This window comes from Rattus rattus, chromosome 15 (genome assembly GCF_011064425.1).
Source record: "Rattus rattus isolate New Zealand chromosome 15, Rrattus_CSIRO_v1, whole genome shotgun sequence".
In the NCBI taxonomy this organism is placed as follows: domain Eukaryota; kingdom Metazoa; phylum Chordata; class Mammalia; order Rodentia; family Muridae; genus Rattus; species Rattus rattus.
This window is the reverse complement of record NC_046168.1, coordinates 71,159,078-71,180,484: the sequence shown is the minus strand read 5'-3', so window position 1 is coordinate 71,180,484 and position 21,407 is coordinate 71,159,078. Positions and strand designations below refer to the sequence as shown.

Sequence of the window (21,407 nt, the reverse complement as noted above, 5' to 3'; positions counted from 1 at the left end):
AAGGTTAGAGTCTGCTTCCAAAATTGGTCTCCAATGTGGATACTGCCCTGGGGGTGTAGCTTCATGATAGAGCACTTGTCTCTGGGGCTCTGAGTTTGCACAATGTCACCTCCACCTCCCCCTGAAATCTATATTATTTCTCTCCATAGCTATTGTCTGAGCCACGGTGATCTCTGTTTACACAGCTGTCTTCCCCCTCCTCCTCCTCCTCTTTTTCTTCGTTTCCCTTTTAAGATTTACTAATTTATTTTATGTTCATGAGTGCTCTATTTGAAAATATGTCTTCATGAAAGAGGAGAGCATCAGACAGAAGAGGGCATTGGATCCCATTACAGATGGTTGTGAGCCACCATGTGGTTGCTGGGAATTGAACTCAGGACCTCTGGAAGAGCAGCCAGGGCTCTTAACCGCTCCTGTTCCCCTTCTACTGATACTCGTTCACCAAAACCAGAGTTTACTGTTTATCTATCATCTATCCGTCCATCCATCCATCCACCCACCCACCCATCTACCTACCTACTTACATATCCATCTGTTTTTGAAAAAGGTTTCAAGTACCTCATGCTGCCCTCCAATTTACTAGCTAGGGTAATCATGAACTTTAGACCTTTCTTGCCTCCACCTCCCAAGTGCTGAGATTACAGCCCTGCCCTATCATGTCTGGACTATGTGTCACTTGAGATTGATCCCAAGGTTTCATATATTCTAGACATTCACTCTACCAACTGAACTTCATCTCCAGAACAGACCTATAAAACACCACTTAGGGGGCTGGACAGATGGCCCAGTTGTTAAGAGCACTTGTTTCTCTTGCAGAGTGCCTGTGTTCGATCCTCAGTGGTCTCACTAACATCCCTCCCAGATCTCCCCCTGCCCTAACTCTCTCTACCTCCTCTTAATCTTTTACAAGGCTTTCCTGGCCCTGGCAGTCTTTGCCCGCTTCTTGAATAGTGGCCCACTACTGTCTGGTCGTCTTTCTTCCCAGCACTTCCCACAGTCTGTAATGACATGATTGTGGCCAGGGTACTTACACGATGCCCTGTTAATTACACTAGATAGTGTTTTCCACGGGGAGAGAAGACATAACGACTTCCCTATTCACTACTCTGTCATTCATTACATAACGAGGGTTCATTGAATGTGTGGACTGGACACGTGGTACAGGCTGTATATTCTGGTACAGACAACCCAATGGGTGTGGTTCTTCCCTTTGAGAGAGCATAGGAGGCTAGTTCCCCTGCAAGTTAGCCTGTGACTGAGTGCACAAAGGCGCGGATGCAAAAAATGTCTCCCCTTGCTCATCTCTGAAGCGGGCAAGTAGATTGAGTGCTGCTTCAGCTTCTCTTTAGCCCTGGTCACATCACACGTCTTAAGTGGGATGTACTGGCTGGAATGGATAAACAAACTCCAGAGCTAAGACCCGGTCCTACTACCAGCATCGTGGAGCCAGGCGCCATCTAGTGGATACTTGAGTAGGAACAGGAATTTTCTACCCCGATTTCCTAGCTTCCCTTCATCTATAATCTTCTGTCAGTCCTACTCACTGATAATCTTTTGTTTTGTTTGAAATAGAATCTCATGTAGCCTTGGCTGACTACTATGTATCTCAGACAGGCCTTGAACTTTTCTCCTGGCCTCTTCTCTACTCCCCAAGTGCTGAGATTACAAGTATGTCTGGCTATGCCAGGCTCCATTGACTGTCTATGGGTTTTTGTTTGTTTTGTTCACAGAAATTGAACCCATAACCTCCTAGGTGCTAGGTAGGACACAGCGACAAGAGTCACTGCTCTGAGTTTCAGCTCTCAGAGATGCAGCTAAGGACCCTTCAAGAAGCCCTACTCCTGTGTCTTTGAGACCTCTGTCTTTGTCTTCAGATCTTCAAACACTGAAAGATCGGATTCCAGTGCCCAACTTACAGTTATTTGTATTTTGTTTTGCTTTATTTTTATGGGGGTTAATTTTAATCATCAACTTGACACAATCTAAAGTCACTTAAAAGAAGGGCCCCTGAGAGTGTCTGTGAGGAAATACCTTAGTTAAACCAACTGATATGGGAAGACTCATCTACTGTGGGTGGCACCATTCCCTAGGCTCGGGAGTTTTGGGTTGTATTAAATGTAGAGAAGGGGCTGAGTGCTAGCAGCCAGAGTGCACACCTTCGTTGTTCTCTACTTCCTGCTGTAGATTTGGTGTGATCAATTGCTTCAAGCTGCTGCTTTCCTGACATTTTTACCACACCTTGAACTGTGAGAAGAAATAAATCTGTTCTCCCTTACATTGCCTTTGTCAGGGTATTTCATTATGGCAACAGGAAAATAAACTAAGACAGAAATTGGTACTAGGAATGGTTATTGTGATAAACCTGATCATGGGCCCTCAGAACTGTTTGGGGGAGGAATGAGGATCAGTTTGGAACATTGGGCTAGAAAAAACAGTTAATGCTAGAAGCAAGGTTTAATGGGCCATTCTGGTAGAAGCCTGGAAGCTACAAATGCTGACAGAGGGCTGGAGAGATGCCTGGGTGGTTAAGAGCACTGGCTACTCTTCCACAGGACCTAGGTTCAAATACCCGCCCTCACACGGCAGCTCAGAACTGTCTGTAAATCCAGGTCCAAGAGACCTGACACTCTCATACGTACAGATGTACGTTCAGGCAAAATACCAATGCACATTAAAAATTATGACATAAATTCGGATAGTGGGCTCCTGGCTCACGAGGTTTCAGAGAAGAAGAGGAATGGCATCAGGAACCAAGAGAGAGACGATTTGTGTGTGATGTTTTGGGGATGACTGTGACCGCATTTTGCCTATGTCCTGAGAATTGAGTGAAGTTTGAATAGAAAGATAATGATGAATTAATTTGTTCAACAAAAGGAGATGTGGTGTAGGCAAGCTCAACGTTTCAGACAAGGTAAATGTAGGCAACAAAACAGCTGTAACTATTAAATAAGAAATTAGCCCGGTGTGGGGGCACATGCTTTAATCCCAGCACTTGAGAGGGAAAGACAGATGCCTGTGAGTTTGAGACTGGCTTGATCTGCATAACAAACTGCAGGCTAGCCAGGGCTATGTAGTATCTGTCCCAGAGAGGGATGAGGAGAGCGGGAGGGAGGTTATCACCATTAAAGAGAAACCTAGGGCTGACAGGAAAGCTCAGTAGGAGAAGGTCAAAGTCAAACTAGCACAGTTCACTCCCTAGGATCCACAGTGAGAGGAGAGAATGAAACCAACTCCACACGCTGTCCTCTGATCACCACATGCGCACAACAGTATTTGCACTCAGAGAGACATGCGCACGCACAGAGTATAGCAATGTAAATGTTTTTAGATGGGGTCTCTCTGTGTAGTGTTGGTGTCCTTGAGCTAGCTATCAAGACCTGGTTGGCCTCAAAATCACCGAGATCCTTCTGCTTCTGCCTCCTAAGTGGTGGGATTAAAGGCATGTGCCACCAGGTCCATCCTCCATGTAATTTTTTTTCTTTTTTTCCGGAGCTGGGGACCGAACCCAGGGCCTTGTGCTTGCTAGGCAAGCGCTCTACCACTGAGCTAAATCCCCAGCCCCGTAATTTTTTTTTTTAAAGGAGAATCTGATACTCCATACTGAGAGGAAACAATGTTTCCCTGGGGTCACCATGCATAAGATGATGCAGCTATGGCCCAAGGGGGCTGGGCTACATCTGTTGTCCAAGTGTTACTGGTTTTTAATGCCTTCAGGCATAAAAGCTGCAAGATTTGGGGGTGGGCCATGGAGGCTCTGGCAAGAGGCCCCAAGAAGCTATGGTGTGAAGCCATGAAGTTAAAGCCTAAAGCTACATTGGTAACCCCAGAATATCGGTAACCCCAGGACCACTGGACCATGCGCCGAGGAGATTTACATGCGATAGTACTAATCAATTAGATTCTGCGTGTGTCAAGGGCAGAGGAGATGGAGGTGCCAGGCGACAGAAGCCTTTTCAGAGCCCAGGCGTTTATACTACAAGGCCCATATCCAGGACCCAGAACCTTAGAACTTAGTGTCTGCCGTACAGACTCGGGCTCTGCTGTGCTGTGATTGTTCCCATATCTTGGTTCTTCCCGTGAGGAGCAGGGGTGTGTACTCTGTGCCATTGCAGTGTTGGAAGGATGCGACTTGTGGTTTATTTTATAGGAACTCAGGAGACTTTGGACTTTTAAAGTGTGAATCCTGTTAGGCATTATGGTATTAAACGATTGAACTTTAAAACTTTGCCTGGTGTACTTTGCATTAGAAGGTGACCATGAACTTATGGGGACAAAGGGACAAAGGGACTATAGTTTAAAGTGATACATTAGTGTGTTCAGGTTGATAAGGGGTGGAGTTAGGATGGTTAGCTTGGTTTTTTTTTTTAAAGATGTATTTATTTTATGTATATGAGTACATTGTAGCTGTCTTCAGACACACCAGAAGAGGGCATCGGATCCCATTACAGATGGGTGTGAGCCACCATGTGGTTGCTGGGAATTGAACTCAGGACCTCTGGAAGAGCAGTCAGTGCTCTTAACCATTGAGTCATTTCTCGGTTAGTTTTAATCATCAATTTGACACCACCCAGCATCACCTGAGAGAAAGGCCAGAGAGTGCCTGTTAAAGATTTCTTTCTTTTTAAAGACAGGGTCTCACTGTGTAGTTCTAGTTAGTCTAAAACTCACATGCAGATCAGGTTGGCCTTAAACTTTCAAACCTTTGCCTCCCAGGTGCTGGAATTAAAGGTCTGCATGACCAGACCTAGCCGTGAGAGATTTCTTAACTACATTAATTGGGAAGACCTTCTCAGTGGGTGGTTCCGTTCTCTGGGCTTGGGAACCTTGGGGGCAGCATGCGTTCATTTACTGCTTTCTGCTTCCGGAAATAGATTCGCTGTGACCAGTGATTTCAAGTTCCTGCTACACTGACTTCACACCTCTGTGGACAGTGGACTGAAACAAACCCTTCCTCCTTAGCTTGTTTTTTATTCTGGTTTCTGGTGTTGTTGCTTTGTTTGTTTTTGTTTTGTCTTGGTTTGGTTTTTTGAGACAGGGTTTCTCTGTGTACCTGTGGCTATCCTGAAACTCTCTCTGTAGACCAGGCTGGCCTTAAACTCACCTGCTTTTGTCATCATCCTGAGCACTGGGATTAAAGGTAAAGGCGTATCCCTCCCTGGCCTGTCAGGATGTTTAATCCCAGAAACACAGAGAGAAGCTAAGGCACTTGTTTTTTTAATTGTTCTGACAGGGACTGCTGTACAGTTCGGGCCAGCCGGGAGCTCACTGTATAGGGTAGGCTGGCCTTAGACTCTCGGAATCCTCTTCCTTCAGCCTTCCAAGTATGTAGGCCACAGGCATGTGCCACCACACCCTCACAGTGGTATTTTATTTGTTTCTTAGGTTGTAAAATGTAACACCCTGCCTCTACCGGTCACTGGGAAAGTTCAGTTAGATGAGGATGCAAGTCACTGGCTGTGATGGGGGTTCAGCAGTCCCCACTACGACCCACTGAACACACTCACTCGTCTCATGATACCTAGACCTGCCCACATGCTAGTCCTGGGGGGGGCCCGGCAGCCCCTCTGCAGTCTGTCCCTCAGATCTGCATCTCTCCTCAGCTGCATAGATTTTGGAGGCTCTGGTTTTCCTCAAGAGGAGACAAGGGAACAGAAAGCAGAAGGAAATGGTGAGAGGGACCGAGCATGCTGGGAAGCTGGAGGAATGTCAGGGGCATGAGGGACAGCATGGAGATAGTGGGGAGAACGGATTACGTGTTTAAGTGGAATACTCACCAAGGGGTGGTGAAAGCCAACACACTGCCTGCCGGTTTTGATCAGCATCTAGAGTATGATGGTGTTTGGGGAAGACTAACAGGTCGTGAGTGTTGCCAATGTGTAAGCAATGGCCTCAGTGGGCAGAGGCAGCTAGATCTCTGAGTTCGAGGCCGGCATGGACTACAAATCAAGTTCCAGGGCAGGCAGGGCTACTCAGGGACCAAACCAACAAACAAGCAAAAAACCAAAAAAAGAGACTTTGTCTCAAACAAACATCCCAACAAATCAAAACACAACCGGAACCAGAAAACAGATGACGGATTCCTGAGAAGCCACACACATGCTTGCTCTGCCCCCTCTTCTTCCTTTCTGAACTCATTCCTTCCTATTAACTTCATGTAAATCTATGCTAAGATTCTTAGGCTGTGAGGCTGGAGAGCTGCCCAGGGGTTTAGAGCATTTATTGTAACTGCTCTTGTTCCAGCTCTAACAGAGAACCCCGTTTAGCTTCCAGTACCCAGACTCACAACCATCCATAACTCCAGTTCCATGGGCTCTGACACCCCCTTCTGACTCTCACAGGCACCAGGCACACATGTGGTGTGCACACATGTAGGCAAAATACTCATATATGTAAAATAAGGTAATAAATCTAAACTTTTTTTTTTTTTTTTTTTTTTGAGACAGGGTTTCCGTGTGTAGTCCTGGCTGTCCTGGAACTCACTCTGTAGATTAGGCTGACTTAGATTAGGCTGACTTCAAACTCAGAAATCCCCTGCCTCTGCCTTCAGAGTTCTGGGATTAAAGGTGTGCGCCACCACGGCCCAGCTAAACATTTTTTTTTAAAGATTTATTTATTATATATGAGTACACTGTAGCTGTCTTCAGACACACCAGAAGATCTCATTACAGATGGTTGTGAGCCACCATGTGGTTGCTGGGATTTGAACTCAGGACTTCTGGAAGAGCAGTCAGTGCTCTTAACCGCTGAGCCATCTCTCCAGCCCAACATTTTTTTTTTTTTTTTTTTCAGAGCTGGGGACCCGAACCCAGGGCCTTGTGCTTGCTAGGCAAGCGCTCTACCACTGAGCTAAATCCCCAACCCCACATTTTTTTAATTATAAAAAGTTCATAGGCTAGAGAGCTGCCCAAGTAGGAAAGGCATTCTACAGTAAGCCTGAGGACATGAGTTTGAATCTCAGAACCTGCATGGTGGGTTCCACCACTAATTATGCTGTTAAAAAAAAATTAAATTGTTGAAGATCTTTAGTGTTATGAAAAGGTGTCAACATATTTGTATATATAATATACATAATATATATAATACATGTTATGAAAAGGTGTCCATAATGTTGAGTAAAAATAGTTTAAAATGGAATTCTATAAGCTGTAGGTGACATAAAAACATGGTAGGGGCTGGAGAGATGGCTCAGCGGTTAAGAGCACTGACTATTCTTCCTGAGGTCCTGAGTTCAATTCCCAGCAACCACATGATGGCTCACAACCATCTGTAATGAGATCTGATGCCCTCTTCTGGTGTGTCTGAAGACAGCTACAGTGTACTTATATATAATAAATAATTTTAAAAAAACATGGGAAGGTTCTAGAATAAACTGTGAGATCTGATAACAGTGGCATCTATAGAAGGGAGACTTGGGGTGACAGCTGACTTTATTATTTATTTATATCTTTGAAGTACTAAGGATCAAATCTAAAGCTTTAAACACTGTAGTCAAATGCTCTACCACTCAGTCCTTCTCCCTCTCTCTCTCTGTCTCTCTCTCCCTCACACACACTCACACACACACACACTATATATATATATGTATATATATATATAAAATTTCTTTTTTAAATGTTATTTTTATTTTATGTGTATGGGTATGTGCCTGTGTATATGTACACCCCATGAAAGCAATGCCATGGAAGTCTAAAGAGAGTGTTAGGTCCTGAGAACGGAGCTACAGACAATTGTGAGCTGCCATGTGGGTGCTGGGAATCAAACCTTGGTCCACTGGAAGAGCAGCCAGTACCCTTAACCATTGAGTCATCTCTTTAGTGCTGGCCCCTGCCCCCTTTAAAGATATGTGTAGACCAGGCTGATCTTGAATTCACAAACCTCTACCTTGGTTTCCTAAATGTTGGGATGGAAGGTGTGCTTCACCACTGCTAGCTTCTTCTTTTTTTTTTTTTTTAAGATTTATTCATTTATTATATATAAGTACACTGTAACTGTCTTCAGATACACCAGAAGAGGGCATCGGATCTCTTTACAGATGGTTGTGAGCCACCATGTGGTTGCTGGGAATTGAACTCAGGACCTCTGGAAGAGTAGTTGGGTGCTCTTAACCACTCTCCAGCCCCACTGCTAGCTTCTTGACCTACGTTTTGTTTTGTGTAAATTGTCTACAATAAACATGGCTTTTTAAAACCACCCTGCTGGCTGCAGTAACATACATGTGTAATGTGTCTGAAGTAGAAGCAGAAAGATCAGGAGTTAAAGGGCAGTCTGAGCTACACACCAAGTTTCATACCAGTCTAGATCCTGTCTCAAAATATAAAAAACAAAACAAAACAAAACAAAACAAAAATGGGCTGGAGAGATGACTCAGTGTTTAAGAGCACGTGATGCTCTTTCAGAGGTCCTGAGTCTTTTTGGAGACTGGGTACTTCTTTCTATTCTAGAACTATGTAGACTAGGTTGGCTTTGAACTCACAGTGATCTGCCTGCTTCTGCCTCCCAAGTGCTGAAATTATATCACACCTGGCTTCCTTTTTTTTTTTTTTTTTTTTTTTTCCTTTACTTTAGAGTGTCTGTTTTATAGGTTTTCTGTAGCTGCTTTTACAAAGCAGAAAGAAAATGATACTTTTTTTTAAAGGAAAGTTTCCTTCAAGCATGGTAAAACATGCCTTTGATCCTAGTGATCTAGGGGCAGAGGTGGGTGGGATCTCTGGGAGTCCCAAGCCATCCTGGTCTACATAGGAAGTTCCAGGCCAGTAATGGTGACACGGTGAGGCCCTGTCTCTCTCTCTCTTTTTTTTTTTTCCGGAGCGCGGGACCGAACCCAGGGCCTTGTGCTTGCTAGGCAAGCGCTCTACCACTGAGCTAAATCCCCAACCTGCCCTGTCTCAAAAGAATAAAAATTTAGCTGGGAGATGGTGGTGCACGATGCCTTTCATCCCAGGACTGAGGAAGTAAAAGCAGGCAGATCTCTAAGTACAAGGTCAGTCTGGTCTACAGAGTGAGTACAAGGGCAGCCAGGGCTACCCAGTAAAACCCTGTACCTAAAACAACAACAAAGAATAAAAGTTCCCTAAGCTGAAATCTTTCAGAATGGCAGTAATTCCAGTACACAAACAGAGCTGTATTCAATATATGTAGCTCTGTTTGCCATGCTCTGAAATATATACATGTGGTTATATATGTAATATGACTCTAAAGATGTATATACATGCCAGTGCTTGTTTGTGAATATTGTACCCATGTTTTTCAAGTTCTACTAGTAATACGTCTGTGCTTCCCTCCATGTTTCCATTTACAAAGTTTCCCAATTATTCAATGTCTTGCAATATTGTTATTAGAGGGTTATACGAAATGACTATTAGATATTGGGTCTCACGTCATAACCCCAAATCTGCCTCACACAAATGGTTTCATATATCTATCTTACAATGGAAATAAAAATCAATCTAGTTTATGTTGTGAGAATTAACTGAAGCACCGAATATAAGATGCATAGTGCAGGGTAGCAGGGAAGTGTTGAATAATTTATCACTACGCTGCTCTGTGCTGTACAAAATAGGGTAAAGTTGCATTACAAGGTTGCTTGTTGTTGTTATTCTCCTCCGCACCACAAGGAGCGCTGTCGCTCCCAGGCTCCTTGGCCTGAGGCTCTGCTGGCGGAAGTCTGTCTAGTTGCGGCAACCGAGACCTGGAGTATAGCCCGCCTCTTCTCCCACGCGTGTCCGCTCCGTGAGTTCTCATAGGCAGATCCGGTCACAGCAACACGCAGCACCGGCTTCCTCAATAGGCCATCTGCCTTACGGGCGGTTTTAGCTTCGTTGGAAACCGTGATAGAGACTTCTTCCGGGAGCCTACCGCTCTCCGTGACCTCAGAGGTACACTTCCGGGACACGGAAGTGACCCGTCTGCCCGCCCCTTCCGTCTCTCTCTTTCCGGTGGAGGAGTCTGGAGACGACGTTCAGGTAGGAGGCCCGGGCCTTGAGAATCGTGAGGCATCCTTTGGTTAGGGCTCTCTGTGGGGTCTGGGCCGGGGTCTGTGTGCGGTAGCCGAGCCTAGTGAGTGGTGGAGACGAGCAGCCGCCCGCTCTCCCCGACCCATCCAGGTCCAGGGCTCCGCTGTGTCCCGGTGGCGGCCACTGGCCTGAGATGGGGGAAGTCAGAAGTGGAAGTGGGTGCGGGTCCTGCACTGGGCCTCTGGCCAGCCTTGCACTGAGTGATTTCGGGGAGCGGGCCCCTGGTCGCGTGTGGGCCGCCGCCTGTACCCTGTTAAGTTGTTCCAGGCAGTCGCCGGCCTGCCCCTAACCTCGTTCCTCTCGTGAAAAGTACGAGCAGGATGTGTACCGATCCCCTCTGTAAATCGAAGATTAAAAGGGATGACATTAAGCCTTGTTCCTGTGTGGAGTGCTAATCCTAATCCATGACGCTACTCCCGAGTCGGACACATTGCCTGTCGTGCTCCTCCGTAATGCGGCAGGACTGATGCCATATGTTTATGTTCTTCTGATAACCATCCCCAGCGAAGCTGCATTGAGTAACCATCCTGCCCAGACGATTTGTACCCTACCGAATCGCGTGTTGGCCTAATTTGAGGTGACTGTACATTTCTAGACCTGCCCTTGTACATCTGGGAATTGGACCCCAAATAGTGTATGAGAGAGGCACAAGAGAGATCCCAGGGACCTAGAAGCCTATTTCTAAGGCCTGTGGTGTTTTGGGATTGTGGGGAGGGGAGTAGGGGCATCTTGGTACTAGGAAGGCAGGTACTACAAGGCAGGCTTTGGCACACTATCATCCCAGACAGACGATCCTGTTTAGTTTTCTTAGCTGCTGGGAGGTAGCCTAATGTAATTTGAGTGCTGCTCAATAACTAGTTTCTTCTGGAAATGGTGATAGTTTGTTCTACTACTTCCCCTTGGGTTGGTCAAAGGACTGCCTGGGCCTTTTGGAGAAAAAGAATCAGTCTCCTTGTTTGTGTCTTTTCCCTAGTTCCCATGAGTGCACTATGGTTATAGGCTAGAGTTAGGTGATCTAAACACTCACTGGTTTGTCCACCATTCTCATGATTAGACTTCCTGGAAGGACATGCCCTGGCTGTCTTAGAACTTGTATGTAGATGCTCCGGCCTCTGACTCCCCAGTGCTGGAGTTAAAGTTACATGCCACCACACTTTGCTTTTAATATTTGGCACTAGTAAAAGTTGGAAAATTTGCTTTCTAAGCAGTGATGCTGTGAGGAACTTGTGTTGGGAGGTATCTGATGGGATGTTGCAGCAGTGTGGGCAAGGATAAGGTGGAAAGTTCTTTGACTTCTTGGTCTTTTTAGGCTGCTTTGGGCCTAAACTGTAAATGGTATCTGGGCCCAAGAAACTTGGGTTTTAAGCGTTATGTGTGGGCAGAGACCAACCCCCGCCCCCAACTTGGTTGTGGTCTCTGCTGTTTACCTGTCTGCTGGGTTACACGGAACAAATGGAGGCAGAAGGGAAGGGAGGGGGAGAGTTGGAGTGTTAACTCTGGCCTGAGACCTGCCTTCTATGCTGTCTGTTTTGCATAGCTACTCGAGAATGTTAGGAATGCGTGTGGCTTGTTACTAGGACCGTATAGGCTCACCCTAAAGGCAAGTTTGAGAAATTGTATGATTTGGTAAATGCTAAGAGCAGAGACAGGATATTAGGAGCGATACTTGGGTCTTCCCTTAGGTAAAGAGAAAATGTTTTGGGGACCCTTTGCCTGTTGCTAACATTGAGGTTCTTCCACCTAGAAATGGCACCTCGAAAGGGGAAGGAAAAGAAGGAAGAACAGGTCATCAGCCTTGGACCTCAGGTGGCTGAAGGAGAGAATGTATTTGGTGTCTGCCACATCTTTGCATCCTTCAATGATACCTTTGTCCATGTTACCGATCTTTCTGGCAAGTGAGTACTTCAGAAAGGCATAAAACAAGCCTCAAAGGGACTGACTGTAAAGAAAGGGTATTAGAGTTGATGGAATTTGCCCTAGAGAATTACTGTTTTGCTTAATTTGTCATGAATGATAAGAAAACACATTGTGTTTCTTGGAGCTGAGGGTAAACTTGAACTTGAGATCATGTCTCCTCTACCCCCTTGCTGTGATTTTATGTAACCCTAGAGATTGAAACACCCCCCCCCCTTATAAATACAACTGTCTTGTTCAGAACCAGGATATATGCTCAGGCTAACCAGCCTTGTCATACACAGATACACCGTTACACTGCTCATTGGGGGTTCAATAAGTATTTGTCTTAGGGTTTTACTGCTGTGAACAGACACCATGACCAAGGCAACTCTCATAAGAACGACATTTAATTGGGGCTGGCTTATAGGTTCAGAGATTCAGTATCTTCAAGGTGGGAACAGTGTCTAGGCGGATATGATGCAGGAGGAGGTGAGAGTTCTAAATCTTCATCTGAAGCTGCTAGCAGAATACTGGCTTCCAGGTAGCTAGGATGAGGGTCTTATAGCTCATACCCACAGTGACACACCTACTCCAATAGAACCACACCTTCTAATCAGGACATTCCCTGGGCCAAGCATATACAAGCTACAGTATTCCAAGCATCCTTGTTGGAAAATGACATAGTTTTCTGCTTTTGTCCCTAGGGAAACCATCTGCCGAGTAACTGGTGGAATGAAGGTGAAGGCTGACCGAGATGAGTCCTCTCCGTATGCAGCCATGTTGGCTGCCCAGGATGTGGCCCAGAGGTGCAAGGAACTGGGCATCACTGCTCTGCATATCAAACTCCGGGCCACAGGAGGAAACAGGTACGGAATATTGTGGGTGGCTTTAAGGTCTGTTTTGTCTCAGGGCAAGCTATTATCTATGGAAGGGTGTTCTTAGTTAGGCATAGTAGCTGATATCCTGTAATTCCAGCACACAGGAACAAATGTAGGAGGAGCTACATTTGGGACTAGCCTGGGCTACACAGTTCCTCCTTCCCCCCCAAAAAAAGATGATTTGTTTTTTGTGTTTATTGACTAACCACTGAATGCCAGGTAGTGGCTTTGGGTGGCACCTCACCTTTGCAGGAAACTCAGACCTAACATGCAGGAGGTTGCATGGTTTCAGTCTATGGTAAATACTAGGAAGCAGAGTGTGGAGTTGGTGGTAGGAATGACTTAAATACAGTAGAGTGCTCCTTTCCCCAACACCACATGGCTGGGTACTGTGGTACACACCAGGAAATGGATGTGGGGAGCATCCAGCGTTTGAGGTTGGTGGTTGGTCACACAATGATTTTGAGGCTGATGGGAGTCTATACAACTGGTGCTTACATGATGAGGTGGGGTACATAGTCCAGTAGAGACAAAAAAGTTGGGCATTGGAGGAATGAGAGGCTTAGGTGTGATCCAAGACTGGGATAGGGCCTCACTAGGTCTTCGGTCCTAATGGGACAGAGCGAGGACATGGTGTGAGAACTAGAGCAGGAAGCCACTCCACGGGCAGCCGCTTGAGGAAGCTGTTGAGGTAGTCCTGTGAAGAAGCAGCATCTCAGATGCAGCAGTGAAGGAGCCAGGGGAAGAGTTTAGCCACAGACCAGGTGAGGGGTGCCTTGTGCACCCCCTTCCTTTTAAAGATTTACAGGTGTTGTGGTGCATCTTTAATCCCAGCATATTTCTGCCCTGTCCTCCCCTGCCCTTAAACAGGGTAGAAAAAATTAATGAGTGCAATGCATACCTGTGTGCGTGCCATGTGCATACCTGGTGCCTGCGGTGGTCAGAAAAGGACAGTGACTCTTTTGGAACTGGTGTTGCAGATGGTTGTAAACCACCATGTGGGCAATAGGAACAGTCCATGCCCTCTGCTACAGTCTCAGTACTATTGAGCCATCTCTCCAGCCTCATTTAGCAATTTTGAAGAGGGTTTTGTGTTGTGAAATTGGAGATTAAGTATGGCTCCCTCACAGTGTGCAAGTATTTAACCGTTGGTTTCCCCAATTCAGAAGTGGATTGAAATTAGATATTCTAAATTCTGCTGACTTACTTGGCCAATGAACTTCATTTTCTAGGACCAAGACCCCTGGACCTGGAGCCCAGTCAGCCCTCAGAGCTCTTGCTCGCTCTGGGATGAAGATTGGGCGGATTGGTAAGTCCCCTCTGGTTAACACTTGGGGCTGCTTTGAAGCAGTGACCCCTTCCAAACCATGCCACATGCCAAATGGGTCAGCTTTGGTTGGCTTTTGTTAAGGAGCCTGTAAAAGGCATTATGGGAGAGAGTTCATCTCTAAATGGTACAACTTTTCCCCATCTATGTTGGGAAAACATTTCTGCCTCTTACCCCATGACTCCCTTGATTGCCCTCACATCTCTTCCCTGCTGACCCTTTGTAACAGTGTTGCTCCTGACACCTGGTGAAAAGAGCAAACAGCCAAGCTGATCAGTGTAGGGTCACTTTCTACTAGAGGCAGTAGCTCTGACTTAGGAACTTGGTTTCCTTCATCTCTGATTGTGCACCTTCTCAGGGCCTGTGGCCCCTTCCAAAAGGGAGTTGGAATGAGGAATTGCTAACCATTGGAAATGCATTTGGGAAAGAATAGTCTACTGCTAGTTAGACTTGTGGCTACAGGCAATGACTTTTTTTTTTTTTTTTTTTTCCCCTTCTCACAGAGGATGTCACCCCCATCCCCTCTGACAGCACTCGAAGGAAGGGTGGTCGTCGTGGTCGCCGTCTGTGAACAGGACTTCTCAAGTTATTTTCTGTTAATAAATTGCTTTGTAAGCTATTTTGGTTCTGATGCTTGTTTGTTTTAATAATTTATTTTTCTGCACGTTGATATATAAAACCTGATAGGACCTGTGTGTCTGTCCTATGTGAAGGTATCAGATTCCCTGGAACTGGAGTTACAGTTGTGAGCTACCATGGATGTTGAGAATTGAACCAGAGTCCTCTGGAAGAGCTGCCAGTATTAACCACCGAGCCATTTCTCCAGCCCCTAGTGTGTGTGTATATAAATAAATATATTTTTTAATTTATTATTATTAACCACTATGTGGTTGCTGGGATTTGAACTTAGGATCACTGTAAGAGCAGTCATTGCTCTTAACCACTGAGTCGTCTCTCCAGCCCTGGTGTTTGTATTTGAGACAGGGTTTCTACATAGCCCTGGCTGTCCTTAAACAGTGTAGGTGAGGCTGGTCTCACAATAAGGAGATCACCTTTCAAGTGCTGAGATTAAAATTCTGCCACCATGCCCTGCAATTCTTGTATTGTCGTTTGTCACTGAGGTACACAACAAGGCAAATAGTATATTGTTTGAGAGGATTAGAAGACTACTATAGGACACAGTAGGGTTGTCTCAGCTTCTGGTGTAGGTTGGGCAAGCCTAGGTTCTAGAAACTGGTTTTCTAGGAAAGGGAAACTGGGAACATAAGATGCTGAGGCAGTACAGTAGCTCTATGGCATTTGCCAGCCAGTCTCCAAACTTACTGTTCATAACCCAGGCATTGGGGGACACTCAAACCCCAGCAGGCAGGGCTAGACCACAAGTTGGGAGCCAACCCGGTCTACATAGGGACCTCTAGGCCAGGGTGACATTGGACTGTAAGATACCAGAGAGGTGGGGCTGTTTGGATGATCTACACATGAACCAATTTCTCTTGGCTGGTTTCACTGTAGTTCAGGCTGGCCTCAATGAGTGTAGTGTTGGGGTTACAGGTATAAATTAACCAGTTTGGTTGTATTTTTTTAAATATTTAATGTATATGATTACATTGTAGCTGTCTTGAGATATACCAGAATTTGTTACAGGTGGTTGTGAGCCAACGTGGTTGCTGGGACTTGAACTCGGGACCTCTGGAAGAGTAGTCAGTGCTCTTAACCGCTGAGCCATCTCTCTAGCCCCTTGTGGGTTTTCAAATGGGTCTTAACTGTTTAGTTTTAACTCTGGAGTAAGTTGTGTAGATCAGGCTGGCCCACAGAGATCAGCCTGTCTCTGCCTCCACCAATAGGTAGAAATTAAAGGCACATTCCACCACCAAGCTTCCTGTTTTGTTCTTAAAGGGCCAGAGCAGGGGCAACTTGATCCAAGTACAGCCTGAGCTGGAGGAGCCTTCCAGACCTGAGCCATATATAAACCTGTGTGGGTGTGTTCCTTCCCCCCACACCGGCTGTGCGAGATGGGTAGCTTGTACTTCTGTTGCTTTCCTTAGCAGTTCTCTGAGGTTGTTCCACATTGGTACATAAAGTACCTAAGAACCAGTCACCCCACAAATACCAAGTCCTATTTTCATCAGCAGTAAAACAGATAACGGTTCTTGCTTTCCAGAAGCTTGCTTCCAGCTCCAAGGACACAGTGTTATCAGATGGAACTGAGCGTTCTGGAAGGGTTTGCTTTTCTATTTGAGACGGTCTCACTGTGTATCTCTGGCTAGCCTGGAACTCAACATAGATCCACTGCCTCCCTCTGCCTCCTTAGTTCTGGGATTAAAGGCGTGTGCCGCCATGCACGCTCATTCACTGAGTTAATGTGCATTGGTGCTTTGCTTGCACGTATGTCTCTGTGAGGGTGTTGAATCCCCTGGAACTGAAAGTAGACACAGTTCTGAGTTGCCATGTAAGTGCTGGGAATTGAACTCAGGCCCTTTGGAAGAGCAGCCAGTGCTCAACCACTGAGTCATCTCTCCCAACCCCCCACCAACTCCATGTGCTGAGTCTTAAAGATCAGTCTTAAGCCTTTTAGGTGCCACTCTCCTATAATACAGCTAAGAAATCCGGTAGGAAAAGTAATTTGGCAAAGTTGTCGCTCTTGGTGGTTCACCTGTAATCCTAGTAAAGTTAGGGTTGCCATGCAATTGGGGCTATCTTGAGTTACAATTTGAAACCTGCCTCAAAAAAAGGCAGTGGGAGCATGTCTTTAACCCCAGAACTCTGGGAGGCAAGGGCAGGCAGAACTCTGTATTGGGTCCATACACTGAGACCCTGTTTCACTGGCAAAGGCGTTTTGGTTTTGTGTGTGTGTGTGTGTGTGTGTGTGTGTGTGTGTGTGTGTGTGTGTGTGTGTGTGTCTGTGCGCGTGCACGCGCACACACATATGACCATCTGCTGTGTGTATTGAAGGAGGTTGCTATCCTGGAGCTGAAGCTACAGGGGGTTGTAAGCGCCACCTGACCTGGGTGCTAGGGCCTTAACTGCTGAGTTCTTTCAAGCCCATTGCCAAATATTTGATTCCTGAGTTGCACTTTGTTTTGATTGAAAGGGACAGGGTTCCCCATGTAGCCCAGGCTGGTCTGTGTTTTCCTGCTTGGCTCCTCAGTGCTGGGATTACTGGAGTGTCCTATCCAGGTGACATAGTATTCTAAGATTCATCCATATTGTGGCACATGCACACACCCCATTCCTTTGTTGGATAATACAGAATTTTCTGGATGCATAAACTACTACACACTTTACCTAAATGGAGGCCAGGGAGATGGCTCAGTGGTTAAGAGCACTGGCTGCTCTTTCAGAAGACCCAAGTTCAATTCCAGCCCTGCCATGGTGGCTCTCAACTGTCTGCAACTTCAGTTTCAGGGATCTGATGCCTCTCTGGCCTCCAAGGGCACTCACTGAACACACATGGAGTGCAGACATAAATTCAGTCAAAACACATAAATTTCAAAACAAAAGTTGAGAAAATTAAACGGGATAAAGAGCTGGCTCGGGTTAGGAACGTGTGTGGAGAACCAAAATTCACAAAATTCGCAGTATTCATAGGGTGTGGGAGACTCAGAAACCTTTCTGCTTTTCTCTCTAGCTTGGCTAGAGTCTGCTGTTCTCATATACACGTGCATGCAGGCACACACAAAATAAAACCTTTAAAATTGGGGAGCCTTGGGGGCACGGAAGAAACGACTCAGCAGTTAAGAGCACTTGCTCTTGCAAAGGACCCGGGGTCAATACCTAGCATCCACATGGCAGCTCACAGTGTCAAGGACTCCTCTCCTGGTCTCCATGGACAGTAGTACATGGATGTGTAAGTAGGCACATACATGAACATAACAATAAATGAGTAGGGCTGGAGAGATGGCTCAGCACTGAGCTCATCCAGAGGTCCTGAGTTCAATTCCCAGCAACCACATGGTGGCTCACAATCACCTGTAATGGGATCCGATGCCCTCTTCTGGTGTGTCTGGGGGCAGCTACAGTGTACTCCTATACATTAATAATTTTTTTAAAGTAAAGATTATTTTATTTTATTTATGAGTGGTTCATTTAAATGAATAGTTAAATGTTTAAAAATTCTGGTGTGGGTCAAGCAAGGAAAGGCACTGGTGTCCTGCTGACTTGAATTCAGTCCCTGGGACTTGCATGGAGGAAAGAGAGCCCAGCTTCCACAAATTGTCCCCTGACCTCCAGAAGGGTACTATGGAACACGTGCACCCCCACACATACACACATAAATGCAATAGCACATTAGAAAAAATAGTGTGTGGCTAAACCCGGGTCATAAACTAAATCCATGCTGAACTTAGTTTTCAAAAGTGCGGGTTGGGGGTGGACACAAATCTTCCTTAATTAAAGAATTGAAAGCAATTTAAGATCAGTTCACTGGAAAGAACTTCTTTCTCTCTAATAGTAGGCTATGGAGGGTGACTCACTTCCCAGTGAATAGAACATGCAAAGGGGAATTAGAAGTAGCTGAGGAAGCCCAGAGCACCAGGGAAATCATCACGTGGTGCATGGATGGGTCCTCCAGTCTGACCTAAGGAGCACCTCACCACAGAATTTTTCCAGAGGACTCAGAGCCTCAACCTAGACAAGAGAAACCTGGAACTGAGTTAGACACTCATGAGCATCATAGTTCTATTCGTCCTATTGAACATCAAAGACAAGACCGGAGGAGATTGAGGACATGTACCCGTGTCATTTCTTTTGAAAAAAATATCACAGCAGTGGCAGATGGAGTGTCGTAGATGAGAACACCCAAGTTATATCTTTAACTTACTACCAAATGAAATGACTGAAGGGACGTGGTCTCATGCTGTCGGTCCGGTTTCTAGGTGTATGTGGCACGCAGTCAAGAGGCAGCCATTCCACAGCCTCGGTCTGCGATGTTGGGACTAAGAACTTCAACTCAGCCTTTTTAGCGACAACTGCTGGGATGCTGCGCCTCGGAAGGGATCACAGGATGAAGTGTTTAGCACCAGACAAGCTGCTGCTATTCTTAAGCCTGTTCGGTTCTTGTGCCAAGCGTATAAAGGACAGCTGGCTGGGATCCTGGTGGAAACACGCTGGCGGTTCCTGGAGCGTTCCCTTACTTCCTGTGATGGAACATTGCAACTTGTCCTGTTCCCTGGCAACCGGGGATGCGGTCAGCCGGGTCACTGAGTGTTCTTTTGGGGTTGATTGGCTTTTGGATTGGTACTTTTGGTTTTTTGGGTTTTGTTTTGTTTTTCAAGGACAGCTAAGCTGTGGTCAGCTTGGACCCTAGCAGTCTTTGGGCTTCTGAGGCAGATGAGAGGATACAGACCTGACCTCTATAGAGCATGGGAACCCAACCTCAGAAGCTCAGCTTGAAACTGGCAACCCTATCATCCCTCTGGAGATGGCCACTGCCCAGCATTGTCCTGCTTCTGGCTACCTGCTCACTGGGTTCTATGGAATGGTCTCTCTCCTAATTAGTCACCCTATTTTTTTCTGTAGCCGGTGGAAACGAAACTGAGGGGCTGGGGCGCTCAGTGGAGGGTTTAATACGACAGGCCCAGTGTTTGCCTCCCAGCTCAGCAAAAGAAGCTGTTTTGCTCTACTTAGTCATACCCTTTGGCTTTTCTCCAGGATAGAATCTCTCTCTTCAGGGAGTCTCCCCAGCCTTTGGTCTAGCATGGCCATACCACATGCTCTCTTCCTCTACCCAAGCCAAGCCCAGCTCCTCTTAGTTTCTGAATTTCCACTCCTACATTCATCAGGTAGTTCTTGCTCTTTGGGCTTCAACTCCCTCCGACTCACCTATTAGAATATATTTTTTTGCCCCACAAAGTTAGCATTCAGAGCAGTGGTTCTCAACCCATGGGTCAAGACCCTGTTGATAATCAAATGACTTTTTCGCAAGGGTCTCATATCAAATATCTGGCCATATCAGATATGTACATTGCAATTCGTAGCCATAAAACAATTACAGTCATGAAGCAGCAACACTAATAATTTTAAGGTTGTGGGTCACCACATCGTGAGAAACTATATATATTTTTTTATTTTTTTCAGAGCTGGGGACCGACCGAACCCAGGGCCTTGCGCTTGCTAGGCAAGCGCTCTACCACTGAGTTAAATCCCCAACCCCATGAGAAACTATATTAAAGGGTCACAGCCTTATGAAAGTTAAGAATCTCTGGTCTAGAGGCTCCTCAGGGTACTCCTCCCTTGAATTCCCATATTGCCTTTTGTTTCTGAGTGGCCCACTGGCCACTTATTTATTGCAATAGCCCATTCCCCACTGCTGTGTTGTTTCTGGAAGGAGGGATAGACTGAGTTTGCCACTATAGCTTTCCACCTAGTCTGTACAAAGCAGGGGCTTGTCTGACAGAGATTGGTAAGCCATGGAGAGTAGAGGAAGGGGCTCTCTCCTTTGTTCTCAGCCAAGTCAGTACTTTGAAGGGCTTCCCTAGATATCCAGTAAAATGAAAGGAAACAAAGAAAAAAAAAACCTATGCATTTCATTATTCCAGAGAAGTAAAGGAAACCTTCAAGCACTTTGAAGAAATCAAAGAAAAAAGACATCCAAGCCAGTCAGGTTGGCGCGTGCCTTTAATCTCAGGACTTGGAAGGCAGAGACAGGCAGATTTCTGTGAGTTCCACAACAGCTCTGGCTTCACAGTGACACCCTGTCTTAAGGAGGAGAAGAAGGAGGAGGAGAATGAAGAAGAGGAGAGGAAGAGGAGAAGGGAGAAGGAGGAGAGGAAGAAAAGAGAAAAAGAAAAATCGAAGTATATTTGAAAAAACAAAAGAAAGTCTCAGAACAAATGCATGATTGAAATTAAATATAGACACAAAAAATCAAACACACAGTGGATGAATTGAATGGTAGATATTAGAGCTAGCCAAAAGAAGAATAGCTTAATTGGAAATAAGATAGCAGAAGATTGCAACAGAATTGGAATAGGCTTCCTTTCTGCATGGCTTGCTGACTGCTCCTGACTTTCATGCAACCCCCATTCCCTGGTGCATAAAGCCCCCTGTAATCCAGAGAAACACTATCAAAGCTGTCTGTCTTTCTACACAGGATGAATGTGGGATGGAAACAGGTAGCCTTGAAGAAATGCATATGGTCTTAAGGTGGTAGAAGCCTGTCATAGATGGGAGTTTATAGAGGAATAGACTTGAACATCGATGCTCTTGGAAGAAAATCACTTCGTGAGATAATGACGTCACTCTCATTGCAGCGATACAAGGGTAGTCCAGGTCACCAAAGGCTAGTGATATGGG

The 21,407-nt window shown here is 45.8% G+C and overlaps 1 protein-coding gene across 1 annotated transcript; it reads left to right on the top strand.

Annotated features, from left to right (window-relative positions):
* Window positions 1–9,876: 9,876 nt before the first annotated feature.
* Window positions 9,877–14,733, top strand: Rps14 (ribosomal protein S14). The gene is made up of 5 exons (XM_032885747.1): window positions 9,877–9,962; window positions 11,758–11,908; window positions 12,614–12,775; window positions 14,020–14,096; window positions 14,618–14,733. Exons 2-5 carry the CDS (start codon window positions 11,760–11,762, stop codon window positions 14,683–14,685), a joined length of 456 nt encoding a protein of 151 aa, XP_032741638.1. The 5' UTR covers window positions 9,877–9,962; window positions 11,758–11,759; the 3' UTR covers window positions 14,686–14,733.
* Window positions 14,734–21,407: the final 6,674 nt, after the last annotated feature.